Below are 15,008 nucleotides of genomic sequence, written 5' to 3'. Positions count from 1 at the left end.
AGAGCATCATGTCTAATATCATTGCACAGAGATTTCTTATTTCGATTTATAGTTGTGTTCCCCATTTTGAAACTCATTGGGGATATTGATCAAACTTCAATAAGATGTTGCGCACATGGAAATTATATCATTCAGATTTTTTTTTTTAAAAGAAGAATATTTTGTTTTCTTTTTTAGACCATTTTTGCTGTAACAGAGTTTGTCAAGGCCAACCTTGGACCACAGTTTGTAGAGAGTCCCCCGGTCACACTTCAGACTCTGTATGACAATATGAACAAGACCACACCTCTGGTATTTGTATTGAGTACTGGATCTGATCCCATGGGAGCCTTCCTGAGGTTTGCTAGGGACAAAGGATACACAGATAAGTAAGTAAAAAAAGTGATGTGTCAAGAATCATAATTTTTTTTCTCGCCATAACAGTTTTTGAAGTCATTGATTTTTCTCTGTATAGATTTATGATGGAAAAACTAGTCAGTGATATGCATGTCTTGGCTATATAAGACTCATCAGTGGAGCTTGCGTCAAAACAGATGGAAAACCAAATTAATACAAAGTTTAAGAGCATTAAATTAAAAGCCCTTAGCCTTCAAGTCTTCTTCAAATGACTTAAATTTTTGTTAAAAAAAATCCAAATCCTTAGAATTAAGTATAATGGTCTTTGTGATAAAAAGTTATATTTTCATATTTTTTTTTCCATTACAGAGTACAGGCCATCTCTCTAGGTCAAGGTCAAGGACCTGTAGCTGAGAAATTGATAGCAGAGGCCATCAAATGTGGAGACTGGGTCTTCTTACAGGTATTGAAAAAAAAAATGTTCTTACAACATGATTTACATACTGAAAACCAACTAATTTTGGCGAGCGATTTATTTTCGCGACTTACTCGAGTAGAAAAATAATGCGAATATAAATAGAATGAATATGTAAAACTTGGATATTTCCTTTATTTAACTAAATCAAGTAAATTTGAAAATCACAAAATTAAGTCGTCGTGAAATGGGGTAGAAAGGGCTAAATGCGAAATAAAGTATCCGCGAAAATAAGTTGGTTTATAGTATTGACTTTGAAAACCTACACTGCAGAAATGTGTTAATACTTACTGGATAAATATTTTTGTTCCTGCAGTATTTTTCATTGGATTAATTTTTTTTTATTGGTGATGGTTTCTATATGATATTGGAAATGCAAAAGTTTATCAAATTTTTTTTAATATTGAAAAATTAACAACAGTTTTATTCACACTATATTTGCAACAATAAAAGGTTGTGTGCCAAAAAAGAAAAAAAAGATTAATAAAGAATAAATTTGTTTGCTATAACAGCATTATGAATGTGATAAAATGTAAAATAAAAACACCTTTAGCATTCTTCTTGGAAGCAATTCACAAAATTAAACATGCTTTCCATTTCTCATCTCTTTGCTTTTAATGTAATACTACTGTGGATTCGATATTATTTGTGGAATACCATTTTTTGTGGATTTCATGGGTGAAGGTAAACCACACATTTAAATGTTCAGCAAGTTCAAATTTTCTATACACTTGTATGCAGACTTTGGCAAAACCACAAAATCAAATATCCTCAAAAAATACAATTTCGTCAGTCCACGAAAATTGGTATCCACAAAAATAAATGAATCCACAGTATATATTAATAAAAATTGATTCAAAATAAAAATGTTTTGTCTTTAACAGAACTGTCACTTGGCAGCTTCATGGATGTTGGCAATGGAGAATCTCCTGAAAAGTATGTCAGAGAAACCGGACACCATTCATGATGAGTATCGTCTTTTCCTTAGCTCTATGCCAGCCAAACATTTCCCTGTCAGTGTCCTTCAGAATGCTGTCAAGGTCACCAATGAACCACCAAAAGGTATTCGTGCCAACATGAGAAGAGCCTTTGCAGATATAACTCCAAGCTTCTATGAGGAACATAGTAAGTTTTAGATGTGATGGGTTTTTTTTTTCCATAATGCTAACATATATATTTCATAAATTTTGATATTTTTGGCAGGGTTGGACCTAGTCCAAAACTGCCTTATGGTGTGGGGATGTTGGGCTGGTGGATGGGGGAAGGCGGCAAAGGGAAAAAGAATGATTGAATTTTAAAAATTTTTCTATCACAAACTTTAATTATTGGTTTTTCTGCTATGTTACAATATTATATAGCATAGCTGATGGAAAAAACATTAAACACTAATTTAATTGTCCTGTACGTGCATGAAATATTTGCCACGAGATGCTAAGCAACCATTAAACAATTAATCAATTTTATATTAATCTTGACATTATTTTTCAGTCCTTGGACAACAGTGGAAGCGTATTATTTTTGGAATCTGTTTCTTCCATGCTGTCATCTTGGAGAGGAAGAAGTTCGGACCACTCGGATGGAATATCAGAGTATGTGTATTATTGTTGTTTTGGTAAAGTGTTCTATGTGAGGGTCTGGATGGGGTTTACAGAATAGAGAATTAACTAGCAGAAGTGCAGAATAGATGGTTTAGAAAATACAGAAATAAAAGGAAAATAGGCAAAACAAATAAAGAATAGAGAATAATGTGGTGCTAAAATATGAAAAATAGAGAATAATGGGCAAAATAATTTAAGAATAGAGAAAAATGGCATAAAATATTATAAAATAAAGAAACGAATAACCCCCATTCAGACCCTTCACTAGGATGGAATATCAGAGTATGTGCAGTATTATTGTTTCAAATGTAACAATGGTTATTTTATTCCATTATGCTATGAACCTTTTGTTCAATGTGGTCATTTATGCGAACTGACCTGACAATTTATATCCTAATGTATTTATACATCCCTAGTTTTTCAAACTTTTGACTTCTAGCATTATTTGTTTAAAGATTACATGCCTAAATATGTTATTCTTTTTCATTTTTTGTTTGTTTTTATTTCAGTATGAATTCAGTGATAGTGACAGAGAATGTGCTGAGTTGAATATGCAAATGTTCTGTAAGGAAGGTACCATTCCATGGGATGCTCTCATTTATATCACAGGGGAGGTAGGTAGAACTAGATCTGGGAAACCCTTGAGAAAATTTCAAGGATATATATATGAATGTATATGACATTACAAGTTTTAGAATAAATTAAAATGCATTTAAATAGGTGAAACTGTCTTTTAAATCTTTCAAATAAACATGGTTTGGTTATAGTCCAGGGTATTAAACAATGGACTAAAATTAAGAGTCTAGATTTTTGGTGAAAAATGTTATAAACCTTAAAGAAAATATTTAAACTCAGTAGATTACAGATAGTACTTTTTATACTTATAATAAATATCTACATTTAAAAACACTAAAACATTGGATTGATTGATCGATTGTTTTTTGCTTTAATAATATCTAGTTGCAAGTATTTCATGAATATTCACATTGAATTTCAATTACAAAGCAAATTGAATTGATGTTTACAGATTACATATGGTGGTCGTGTGACAGATCACTTGGACCAGCGATGTCTGAGAACAGTGCTGAGTAACTTCTTTGATCCTAAAATAGTAGCTGAGGATTACAAATATTCCAAATCAGGTAAGCAAAGAAGCATCTGTTAGGGGAATGACATGCTTTTGGGACGTGGGATATAGGACCGAGGTAAAAAATAGGGATATGGGAACAAGAGCTTTTGGGATGTTGGATATAGGGAGTAAATAAGAGTGGGATCTGGGAATAAGAGCCTTTGGGATGTAAGTACATGTAATGTAATAAGTTTTGTAGAGTGAATCACAAATTAATTGAGTGTTTCATCAATTAAAATTTAAAAAAAGCTTCTATATATCATGTGTTTAGTTTTTATCCTGTCCTCTTGAACAAGTCTTTTTATTGATAAATATGAATAAAATCAACTGTTGTATAAATGTCAATAAGACAGCAACCCAAAAACACAATTAACATTAAGCCATTTTACCAGAACTGAGTCCTTTTTATAAGGGACTTTCCAATTTGAATTTTTCTTGGGAGTTTGGTATTTTTGTTATTTTACTTTTTTCATACATTGTAATAACTTCATAAATTTTTTTTGCATTCAGGAATTTACTACTGTCCAAACTTTGAAAAACTAGATGAATATCGTGAATTTATTGAGACTCTTCCGTTGAATGATGAACCAGAAATATTTGGCATGCACGAGAATGCTAACATTGCATTCCAAATTCAGGAAACACAGAAAATCGTCAACACAATCTTGGACGTGCAACCTCGCCTTTCTAGTGGCTCCTCTGGTAAATCTAATGACGAGATTGTATATGAGCTAGCTGACAGCATTCTTGAAAAATTAATGGACAAATTAGATATAGACCAAGCTAATCCACTAATGTTTGAACCTGATGAGAAAGGAAGATTGAATTCATTGACAACAGTCTTACAACAGGAAGTCGATAGATTTAATAAACTTCTCAAAGTCATCAAGGTAAAATATTTATAATTTGTCTGCCATCATGTTTACTTCCTGCTCTGACATACATACTTATCACCTAAATAAAGGCAAAAGTAGTATACCGCTGTTCGAAATTCATAAATCGATTGAGAAAAAAACAAATCCAGGTTACAAACTTAAACTGAGGGAAACACATCAAATATAAGAGGAGAACTACGACACAACAGAAACACAACATTAAAATGTAAAACACACAGAAACGAACTATAATATAACAATGGCCATTTTCCTGACTTGGTACATTGTTATATAAAAATGTGTAGATATAACATAAGATTTTCTTTTTACTTATATTCCATCAGAATTGTGTTACTTACCCAACAACCCTGTTTAGGAACCCATGTTGTATGTGTGAATATATACATAAAAAAGTTAGTTCAGGGGGAGAAGAAAGGTATTAAATATGTTTTGATCAACTGTTTATTCTCTTTCTGAGCCAAAAAGTAAAACGTTTCATTTGTAGATATTCTGATTGGAATACCTGAGCTATCTATGTGATATTTAAAACTTTATCTGTTAAAGATAAATATAAAAGTGTTACAGGGGAAAGTGATATTGTATGCCAAAACAAAAATTTATGAACGGAATAGATTACCTTAGCTGTAATTTGCAAAAGCTTTCAAAATTGTGGGTCCTCAATGCTCTTTAACGTTCATACTTTAATTAGCCTTTTTAACTTTTTTTATTCCAGCATCACTAAGGAGTCTTTTTGAGATGAAACATGTGTCTGGTGTACAAACTTTTAAGCCTGGTATCTATGATGAGTTTATTTGTATGCCTAAACAAAAATTTGTGTTTTACAGGATTCACTGACAACCCTACAGAAAGCTATCAAAGGATTTGTCGTGATGAGCGATCAACTGGAGATGGTCTACAATTCCTTCCTGAATAACCAGGTACCTACCATGTGGGCTGATGCCGCCTACCCATCACTCAAGCCCCTCGGTAGCTGGGTTACCGATTTGACCTTCAGATGTTTCTTCATTGATAACTGGATTAAACATGGACAGCCTAAATCATTTTGGCTTTCTGGATTCTTCTTCCCACAAGGTAAGTTATTTTATTGAATGGTTTATGTACTGTAGATTCATTATTTTTCATGGGATACCAATTTTCCTTGATTTTGGGACTACTGTGGATTCATTAATATTCGTTGGATACCAATTTTCGTAAATTTCGTGGGTACAGGGGAACCACTAATTTAAATGTTCAACAAATTAAAAGTTTTCTAAAGGAATGTATGCAGACTTTACCAAAACAACAAAATTAAATATCCACGAAAATGCAAGTTATTCTCAATCCACGAAAATTAGTACCCACGAAAATAAATGAATCCACAGTACATGAATATTTTCAAAAATTACAAATTTTCTAAAGGCTTGTATGCATACTTTGCAATATCACGAAATCAAATATCCAGGAAAATGCAAGTTTTCCTCAATCCACGAAAAAATAAATGAATCCACAGTAGTTAGTCCTCATGTCCATATGACTGGCTCAGTGCTTTTCTAGTAGCATGTTCACCACGAGGCCAGGAGGTCTGGAGTTCATTCCCAGTCAAGTAGTTCTAGCTATAGCATAGACTTATCATCTTAGACTCAGAATTAAATCGCAAGTCTCTAGTCACTAGTTTCAATACCCATACATCCTTGACTTTGAGCGTTCCTGATGAAGGTAAATCCAGAAAAGTGAATCTAACGCATGAAATTTATTAGTTTATGTTTTCAGTTTTCTTCCTCTGGATTTAGCTGGTGTAAATGGTATAGCATGTTGGTCTTATATAAAGCATGGTTTATGTTTGTTACTTATCACTGTGTTTATGTGCTCAATTTAGTAGAATGACTGCCTTTAAAACTGTCATCTTAACTCTTTGTTTGTTTGTTAATGAGCGTATGGTTGGGGTTTGCAGAATGGAGAATAAAGGGCAAAAAGTGTAGAACAAAGGAAAAAAAAAAGAAAAGAGAAAAATAGGCAAAAAAATTAGAGATAAATGGGTTGTTAAAGTATAAAATCTATAGAATAATGGACAAAGCAGATAAAGACTAGAAAAGAATGGTCTAAAAAATTTAAGGAATAAATAAATGGCAGTTTTTCACTTACTCATATTATTAATTTAATAAAATTTCTGCTCACCTTGATCAATCTGGTATCTTTTTGTAGGATTCTTGACTGGTACCCTGCAGAACTTTGCTAGGAGGCATAATCTGCCCATTGATCACCTGAGTTTTGAGTTCCATCCAACGAAACATTTCCGTGACCAGAAGGATGTTACCAAACAGATGTCAGAACTACAGTTTGGTGAGGAGATGGAAATGGATAAGGAGGTTAGTAATACATTTTGATAAGCAGCGTCAAGGTCATGATTTGGTTTAAAGGGTATAATGGCAAAAAAAGTGTTTTCATGTACAAATTAAAGGAAAAAGATGTATGTTTTATATGTAAATGAATAAATATCTTATGTTTATTTGTTAAATAAGTAACAAGAACAAAGGAAAATTCGGTTTTTATTATATTTTTTTCCAGTGTTGTGTTTTGTGGACTGTTGTTTGTCATTTGATCGTTCTTTGCTTTTTGCCATGGCATTGTCAGTTTGTTTTCGACTAATGAGTTTGAATATCCCTTTGGTATCTTTCTCCTCTCTTTTAGATTATTGGGATTCAAATAGAGGACAGCTTTTCCTTGCTTAAAATGAGAATTGTTTTTTTGATTTTCAGGTCGAAGCACCAAAAGATGGCGTATTGATCCATGGTCTGTTCATGGATGGTTTCCACTGGGACGCTCAGAAGATGCATGTCGTGGATTCCACCCCAGGAGTGATGAACTCTGTCCTACCTATGTTCCACATGGAGCCAAAGATGGACTTTGAACCCCCACCAGAAGACTACAATGCACCATTGTATAAGGAAGCTGCTAGGGCCGGTGTTCTGTCTACAACTGGTTAGTGTTTTAATTTAAAATACTGTATTTAGTTAGGTTTTAACAATTAGTGTTTAGATAAAAGCAAGACTGGTTAACAAAAAATTTGAAAAAGGATGTCTTGTGTAGATTTTATGAAGGATACTAATAAAAGGTATCAAAATCAAACGCTCAGCTATATCAAATAACAACACTAATTTTCAGTTGTGTAATCATTGAATGTCCAGTAATTATGTACAGACTAGTAAGTAGTAATATCCCACTGGATAAGCATCCATCACCTTTGTGAACTCTTCACATGCAGATTTGCAAGTCTTGCAATGAGTAGGATATTTATATTTATTGTTTGGTTAATGCCAAGTAGCAAATATTTCAAACATAATCAGGATAGGAACAAATTGAAGAAAACACCATAGGGTTTGGTTCTTAACAGTGAACCTGTCAGTATATGAAAGGTAGCAAATTTGAACTGTGGTATTTTGGATGAGGCCAGAAATTTTGAATTGTAATAGATCAAGTACAGACCCCTTAAGGAATTGTTCTAAATATGTAAATAAGAAGATGTGGTTTGATTGCCAACTATAGGTAACTGTATGGCCTTCAACAATGAGCAAAACCCATACTGCATAGTCAGCTATAAAAGGCCCCCAAAATGACAAATGTAAAACAATTCAAATGAGAAAACTACAGTTTTTCTAAAAATGTGGAACAGTCTCTAAACTGGGTGTCATATAGTAGAATATGACAAATAGATAGGATAGTCCAGTATATTTATCACAGCAACACATTTTGATAAAAAACTTTTTCAATCTTCATTCACATTTAGAAGAACAAGACTCTGCAGACTGCGCTAATTTAAAGGTTTACTCTTGTCTATTGTTGGAGACAGTAAATTGGCCAATAAATATCTATTTTGGGCTACTGTCTTGTTAATACATATACTCGCATCTCCTTTTATACATATCAGAATGGTGTAACTATTTCACAGTAGTAGTTTATCATATATATACATTATTTCATTCTTTATTTTTCAGGAATGTCTACAAATTATGTTGTGAATGTTCATTTACCATCAGTAGAAGTACAAGACTATTGGATTGCAAAGGGTGCTGCCCTCTTGTGTCAGTTGTCTGAATAACAAAGAGGACATAGTTCGTGGAAATATCTCATTGTTTATATGCATCTCATTGATTTTACCTTTTTATGTGAATTTTTGGGAAAAGACCTTATTTTGTATATCAGCATTTATTTATGTGTGAAGTGCTGAATGAGTTTGAGACCATGAGGCCAAATGGAATGGTGGAAATTCGACACAACACCAAAATTTTTGTTTTACCCAGAGATATTGATATTGAAAGAAAGCAGAAATGCATTGAAAAGTCTGCCTAAGTATTTTTAATTTGAATTTGTGTTAATATTTTTTTCATATTATTTAAGTGCTTTACAATCATTCCAGCTGAAATATGCATTTAATGTGTAGAACACAATAAATTAGATAGTCATGACTCTGCCTTGGATATTTATAGTTTTGACACTGCTGAAAAAGTAATCCGTCCAGGGAACTATTCTGTGATAATTAGTTAATATTTTACACTAGTTTACAACATTGTGTTGAGTTGACAATATATTTTTGTACAAATGATTATTTATATACAGTAATATTTATATTATTATTTCTGTTTTGTGATATTTGAATATTTTGTTTTTTAAGTTTTATTTCCGTCCAAGCCTTTATTGATCAATGATTTTTTTTTCTATACATATATATAACATTCCAATGAAAAAAATATGTTTCTGTTTTTTGGAAATCCTCATTTCATTTTATACTGAATCTTTAAAGTTTCTGTTGTTGAATGTGATCAGACAGTTTGGAAAAAAAAGAAATCATGAGATTCAGTAATTTTTACAAGAGCATAAAACAAGATATAAAAATTATTTCATTAGATTTGAATATTTTTCTTCTTTTTAAGGTCATTGCAATTTTAAGTTCATTTAGTCCAAGTCATAAAATATGAGAAGTCAAACCAATACGTTAAATAATTTTAAACTTTGAATATTATTTAGAAAACTTAGTTAAAGATTATGACTTAGAAAAATTGGACTTAAATAAAGTATCAAATGAATCGAGTAACCTTATTATTCATTAATAGATAACTTGTAATATGATCTGTGATCTGTGATACACTGGTTGAAATAAATTTTATTCTGTTTGTTTTGTTTTGTTCCTCCACATTTGTTTATACCATTAGGGATGTAAAGTATGTATTTCATGCTTTGTAATAGAAAAAAAGGTATAGTGTATGAATCCATGACACAAAATTACAACACACACATGAAAATCAAATACATGTATAGGAGCAACATGTTTTTTCTGTTCTTCATGTCAAGGCTCCCAGCATTGGTTTGAGTAAACTTCTTTGTTAGGTGTAAATCACACTACATTTGTGCATTGAAGAACATAGCTGCATTACATTTGGCAAAGAAAACAAACACATATTGTACAAAAATCTAACTGTAAAGATAACAGAAACAATTCAAACATTTAGATAATGGTTGACTTTTACAAATTGTGACTTGGATGGAGAGTTGTCTCATTGACACTCATACCAAATCTTCTTATATCTATCTAGACAACCATGGATCATGTCAAAATATTGGTTAAAAGACTTGACAGGAAAATGTATAAATAGTTCAAATAATTTCGATGATTTACTCCTGACTGCATACCAGTTTTAATAAACAAACTGAGGGAAAGCAAGAAACTGACGAAGCACACATAAAGAAGTTATGCCAGGAAAAAATACTTCATAACAGTAAAAATATAACATTTAATGACCACCCCACAGAAGAAGAGATATATTAATGTATCTCCAGAGCAATCACTGTTTAGAAAAGTAAGAAGATGTGGTAGGGTTGCCAATTGGAGAACTATCTACCAGAGAACAAATGACATAGAAGTTACCAATTAATGTTCATCGTATGGCTTTCACCAATGAGCAAAATTCATACCCCATAGTCAGCTATAAAAGGCCCCAACATGACAAATGTAAAATAATTCAAACAAGATAACTAACGTCCTGATTTATGAATAAAACATTGAATTAAAGCTAAATATGATATACAGCAACAAACAAAAACCCCTTGAATTACAAGCTTCTGACTTGGGACAGGCACATACATAATGTTGCGGGCCCTGTTGAACTTGTTTGATTGCGCCAAAACCTCACCTAACTTTGGATAGGTGTATAACAGTACAACATATGAACAAATTATAAAAACCAGTTGAAAAGGCTTAACTCATCAGATTGATACAAAGCAGAAAGATATCCAACAAAATCTCACAGACCTGATGTGGTAGGGTACTTATACATTCCTACGATAAAAAAGACACAAGTACAGATTGAGAGTACTCGCAGTTACTGACAACTAGTTCAAAACCAATAACAACTAATAAAATAAATCATGCATCTAAGACTAAATCATCAATCAGTACACATCCAACATCCAATGAATTTAGTTTTAAGACGTTATTAGCAGTCGAGATAAAAAAAAAACATGATCTGTTCATTCTTTTGTACCTCATTCTCTATTCTCTGCATTTTGTACCAAAGGGCTTTGTGATATTTGCGTATCATGACCTTAATACAATTTTTTATTGTTTCCATGATGTGCGCATACTGTCATTGACTTAAGTGAGTTTGTTTTCACAGTTGAAATTTCGAATTTCTAGACATATAATTTAGGCACTGGCTACGGTTACATGGAAATGTAACAATAATAAAAATATTATTATTGTTACATTGGAGACTAATTGCCTGAATACAGGGTTGATTAAGGAACCGATTAATTACGAATGTAACAATAATATCTGTGTCTACGGTTACATGTCTTACATTGCGTTATTGTTACATTAATGCACATGCAATGTACGACGGGACTGGTAATATGTATTAGAATAAAACTTGAAAACTTTTCTTTGATATTTACAATATTGCATACAACTTTTTTTATTCTTATTTACAATGACAGTTTCTACAAATCATGTATATATGTTGTTTTGGAGCATGTTTTAGTCCGACGCATTTTTGGTGAAACCACCGTCTAAGCAGCCATCACAAACCAGTGATGCGGCAATGTGCACGTCTGTATTGCATACTGTACAATTCCACACTGCACTATCCCTTTTGAAGTTAAAGAAACTTTCAATGTCTGCCATGCCTTAGGTGAAACATATGTTTTTGCTCGATGTTTATATTTTCGTCCAATATTTTTGTTGAAAGCATGTGAGGTTGTTTCATGTTGTCTTTCAACATGATTTCACTGCTGATTTTATGTTCACCTCCGATTTCGTTCTTATTGGTGACAGTACATGCTCTATTGAACAGTTCATCAAGTATTGATAAAAAGTGCCATTGAATTAATATTTATTTTATTCTTGTTTTTCATTCATTTTTCAGCTTGCCTCAATATTCACTGTCCCAAATTTTTGTAAAGTTATTTACCTTCTTCTAGTTTTCCTTTGGTCGTCTTTTGAGAAACGGCAAGACATCTTGAATATTATTATTATTATTATCATTATTACTAATATTATCTAGATAGTATTTAACTACAGAAGGTTTAAGTTAAATAAATCTAGCGTAGTAACCGGAGACGCAAATATTATTATTACATTCGTAATCAATCGGTTCCTAACCCAACCCTGTATTCCGACAATTAGTCTACAATGTAACAATAATTATTTTATTATTGTTACATTTCCATGTAACTGTAACCAGTTCCTATTACTTAAATGTATGTTGTCTCACCTCAGTGAATTTTTAATTTCTATACAAAAAGAAAACATCATGAAGCAATTCATGCAATTTGCTATTATATTTACAACTCTAGATATACAAAGAAACTTGGCTTTTATTTTCTCATTTGTGTAATTTGTGAAACGATGTGTACATAACATAATTTGAACTTTTTGTGAGGTTTTTGTCTCGTCTTGAAAGGGTCATTAGCCAGTCAGGTAAGCTGTTTGCGGAGTCAACAATGTATTTAGTTTGCTATAAAGTATAGTTTATGTTGGTCTATGATATTTCGTATGCAGTTGTATTAGCTTTGACATAACTCATTACCATGGAGATATTTTGGCCCAACCCCCTCAGTCATGGTCTATTGACCTTTAAGCTTTGCTCACTTTACATTAACATGTATTAGTTTGTGATAAGGTCAGTTTATGGGGAACCACTAGTGCAAGGTCAATGATATTTGGTATGCTGTTGTATAAGCATTTGCATATCTCATTTCTATGGAGATTAATTGGGCCCGTCTCCTCAGTCATGGTCTATTGACTGACACTTTTGCTTATTTTTCATATAGTTTGTGATTAGGTCAGTTTAAGGGGAACCGTTAGTGGTAGGTCAATGATAATTTGTATGCAGTTGTATAACCATTAGGACATCTCATTTCCATGGAGACTATTTGGTACGCAACGCTAACGAATCATGTCTATTTGAGTTGGTCACCAAATGTTGTCAATATAACGAAAATATATTCAACTGTCATACTAGTCGGAGTCTTAGCTAGCTATACATCCAATTTTAACCCACCATTTCCCAGGAAAATGACTCTACCAAGTCAGGAATATGACAGTTGTTTTCCATTCATTCCGTTGGTTGATATAGTCTAACGTTTGATTTTGTCAGTTTTATGGACTTCCCCTATTTGAGTTTACCTTGGAACTCGGTATTTTTATAAACACTTATTTTCAATTTGCATTTTAGGATCAAATCTTTACAAGAACAAAATTTGATGCACGTCATTTGCTCATGACGGTAACTCCATATATAATAAATGATAACTAATTCTTCCTAAATGGAACTGAGAATGGAAACGGCGAATGTCAAAGAGACAAAGAGACAACAAACCGATCAAAGATTAGAAAAACAGTCTAAGGCCACTAATGGGTCTTCATCGCAGCGAGAAAATACCACATCAGGAGGCGGGATTCAGCTGTTCGCTAAATTAGGATGTATACTAGATCAGCAAAATGTTTATTTATAATGGTATATTAAAGTCAGAGTATTTCTCAACTTTTCAATCGAACATTGCTAAATGATTTATTAACTAACTATTACCACATTGTAATCTTACGCTAAAATTAGGCTGTATTATTTTCATGACTTGTTTGGAAAACAAGTCTATATTTGGATCGGCACAAAACTTGTCTTTAGATTTTAAATTCCTTTGATTTCTACCAATTTCATATTGCGCACCGAGCACACAATGGTACTTATGGCATTTTCCAACAAATATTTGTGTATCCCAGAAGACAAAAAGATTATTTAGGACAAACATCGTTTTTATAAAATACTAAGGCTTTTCTACCTCAGGAATAGATTACCTTAGCTGTATTTGGCAAAACTTTTAGGCATTTTTGGTCCTCATTACTCTTCAACTTCGTACTTTATTTGGCCTTTTTAATATTTTTTGATTCGAGCGTCACTGATGAGTCTTTTGTAGACGAAACGCGCGTCTGGCGTAAATATAAAATTTCAATCCTGGATATATGATGAGTTTATTTATTTGTATTTGTATTACTTACGTTTTCAATATATTTGATACATTTAATTTTTATTAAAGAAATCCTTCTATAATTTCGTGTCATCAATTCTTAATATGTTTCCACGTTTTACCTAGGACGAAGGAGTAAATTCATTAAAAGCCTAGACAAAGAATGACGATCAGACAACAACTAATATATTTTTCCTCAAATATGAACCTAAATATAAAAATAAGATGTGGTATAATTTCAAATGAGACAGCTCTCCACCAGAGACCAGATGATATAGAGGTTAACAACTATAGGTAAACGTAGGTAAACGTACACCCTTTACCAATGAGCAAAATTCATACAGCATAGTCAGCTAAATGTAAAATATTTCAAATGAGAAAACTAACGGCCTGATGTATGAAATAAACAATGGACGCAATACAAAAACGATATACACACAGCAACAAGCGACAACCACTGAATTACAGGATCCTGACTTGGAACAGGCACTTACAGAATGTTGCGGGGTTGAACATGTTTGCTGGCGCCAAACCCTCCCCTAACTTGGAGCAGTGGTGTAACGGCACAACGTAAAACAAACTATAAAACTCAGTTGAAAAGGGCTTAACTCATCAGATCGATACAAAGCAGAAAAACGAATAAAAAAAAAAAAACACAGACCGGACGTGAAGTGGTATTTAAACATCAATACTTCTAAAAAAACATAGTACAGATATGAGAGTATCTGACAGCTACTGACATCTTGTTCAAAGCCAATTTCAACCATATTAAAACTATAAAAAGAAGATGTGGTATGATTGCCAATGAGACAACTCTACACAGGAGAACAAATGAAACAGAAATTAAGGTCACCGTACGGCCTTCAACAATGAGCAAAGCCCATACCGCATAGTCAGCTATAAAAGGCCCCGAAATGACAAATGTAAAACAATTCAAACGAGAAAACTAACGTCCTAATTTATAATTATGTGCAAAAAATTAACGAAAAACAAATATGTAACACATCAACAAATGACAACCACTCAATTACAGGCTCCTGACTTGGGACAGGCACATACATACAGAATTATGCGGGGTT

The 15,008-nt window shown here is 32.6% G+C and overlaps 1 protein-coding gene across 5 annotated transcripts in view; it reads left to right on the top strand.

The window, feature by feature from the left end:
• LOC127721933 (dynein axonemal heavy chain 6-like) overlaps nucleotides 1-9,581 on the top strand; it is a 69,022-nt gene extending 59,441 nt beyond the window's left edge. For all 5 annotated transcript variants that reach the window (XM_052228755.1, XM_052228754.1, XM_052228753.1 and 2 more), the window contains 11 exons: nucleotides 178-368; nucleotides 706-799; nucleotides 1,696-1,936; nucleotides 2,300-2,400; nucleotides 2,919-3,023; nucleotides 3,437-3,551; nucleotides 4,049-4,428; nucleotides 5,259-5,505; nucleotides 6,616-6,779; nucleotides 7,170-7,392; nucleotides 8,406-9,581. In XM_052228755.1, the coding sequence (XP_052084715.1) occupies nucleotides 178-368; nucleotides 706-799; nucleotides 1,696-1,936; nucleotides 2,300-2,400; nucleotides 2,919-3,023; nucleotides 3,437-3,551; nucleotides 4,049-4,428; nucleotides 5,259-5,505; nucleotides 6,616-6,779; nucleotides 7,170-7,392; nucleotides 8,406-8,509 (1,965 nt within the window). In that variant the 3' untranslated portion in view covers nucleotides 8,510-9,581. The remainder of the gene's footprint in view (nucleotides 1-177; nucleotides 369-705; nucleotides 800-1,695; nucleotides 1,937-2,299; nucleotides 2,401-2,918; nucleotides 3,024-3,436; nucleotides 3,552-4,048; nucleotides 4,429-5,258; nucleotides 5,506-6,615; nucleotides 6,780-7,169; nucleotides 7,393-8,405) is intronic.
• Nucleotides 9,582-15,008: the final 5,427 nt, after the last annotated feature.

The sequence above is a fragment of the Mytilus californianus genome, unplaced genomic scaffold (genome assembly GCF_021869535.1).
Source record: "Mytilus californianus isolate M0D057914Y unplaced genomic scaffold, xbMytCali1.0.p SCAF_12, whole genome shotgun sequence".
NCBI lineage: Eukaryota > Metazoa > Mollusca > Bivalvia > Mytilida > Mytilidae > Mytilus > Mytilus californianus.
The sequence above is the reverse complement of the archived record's forward strand: the minus strand, read 5'-3'. Positions and strand labels throughout refer to the sequence as shown.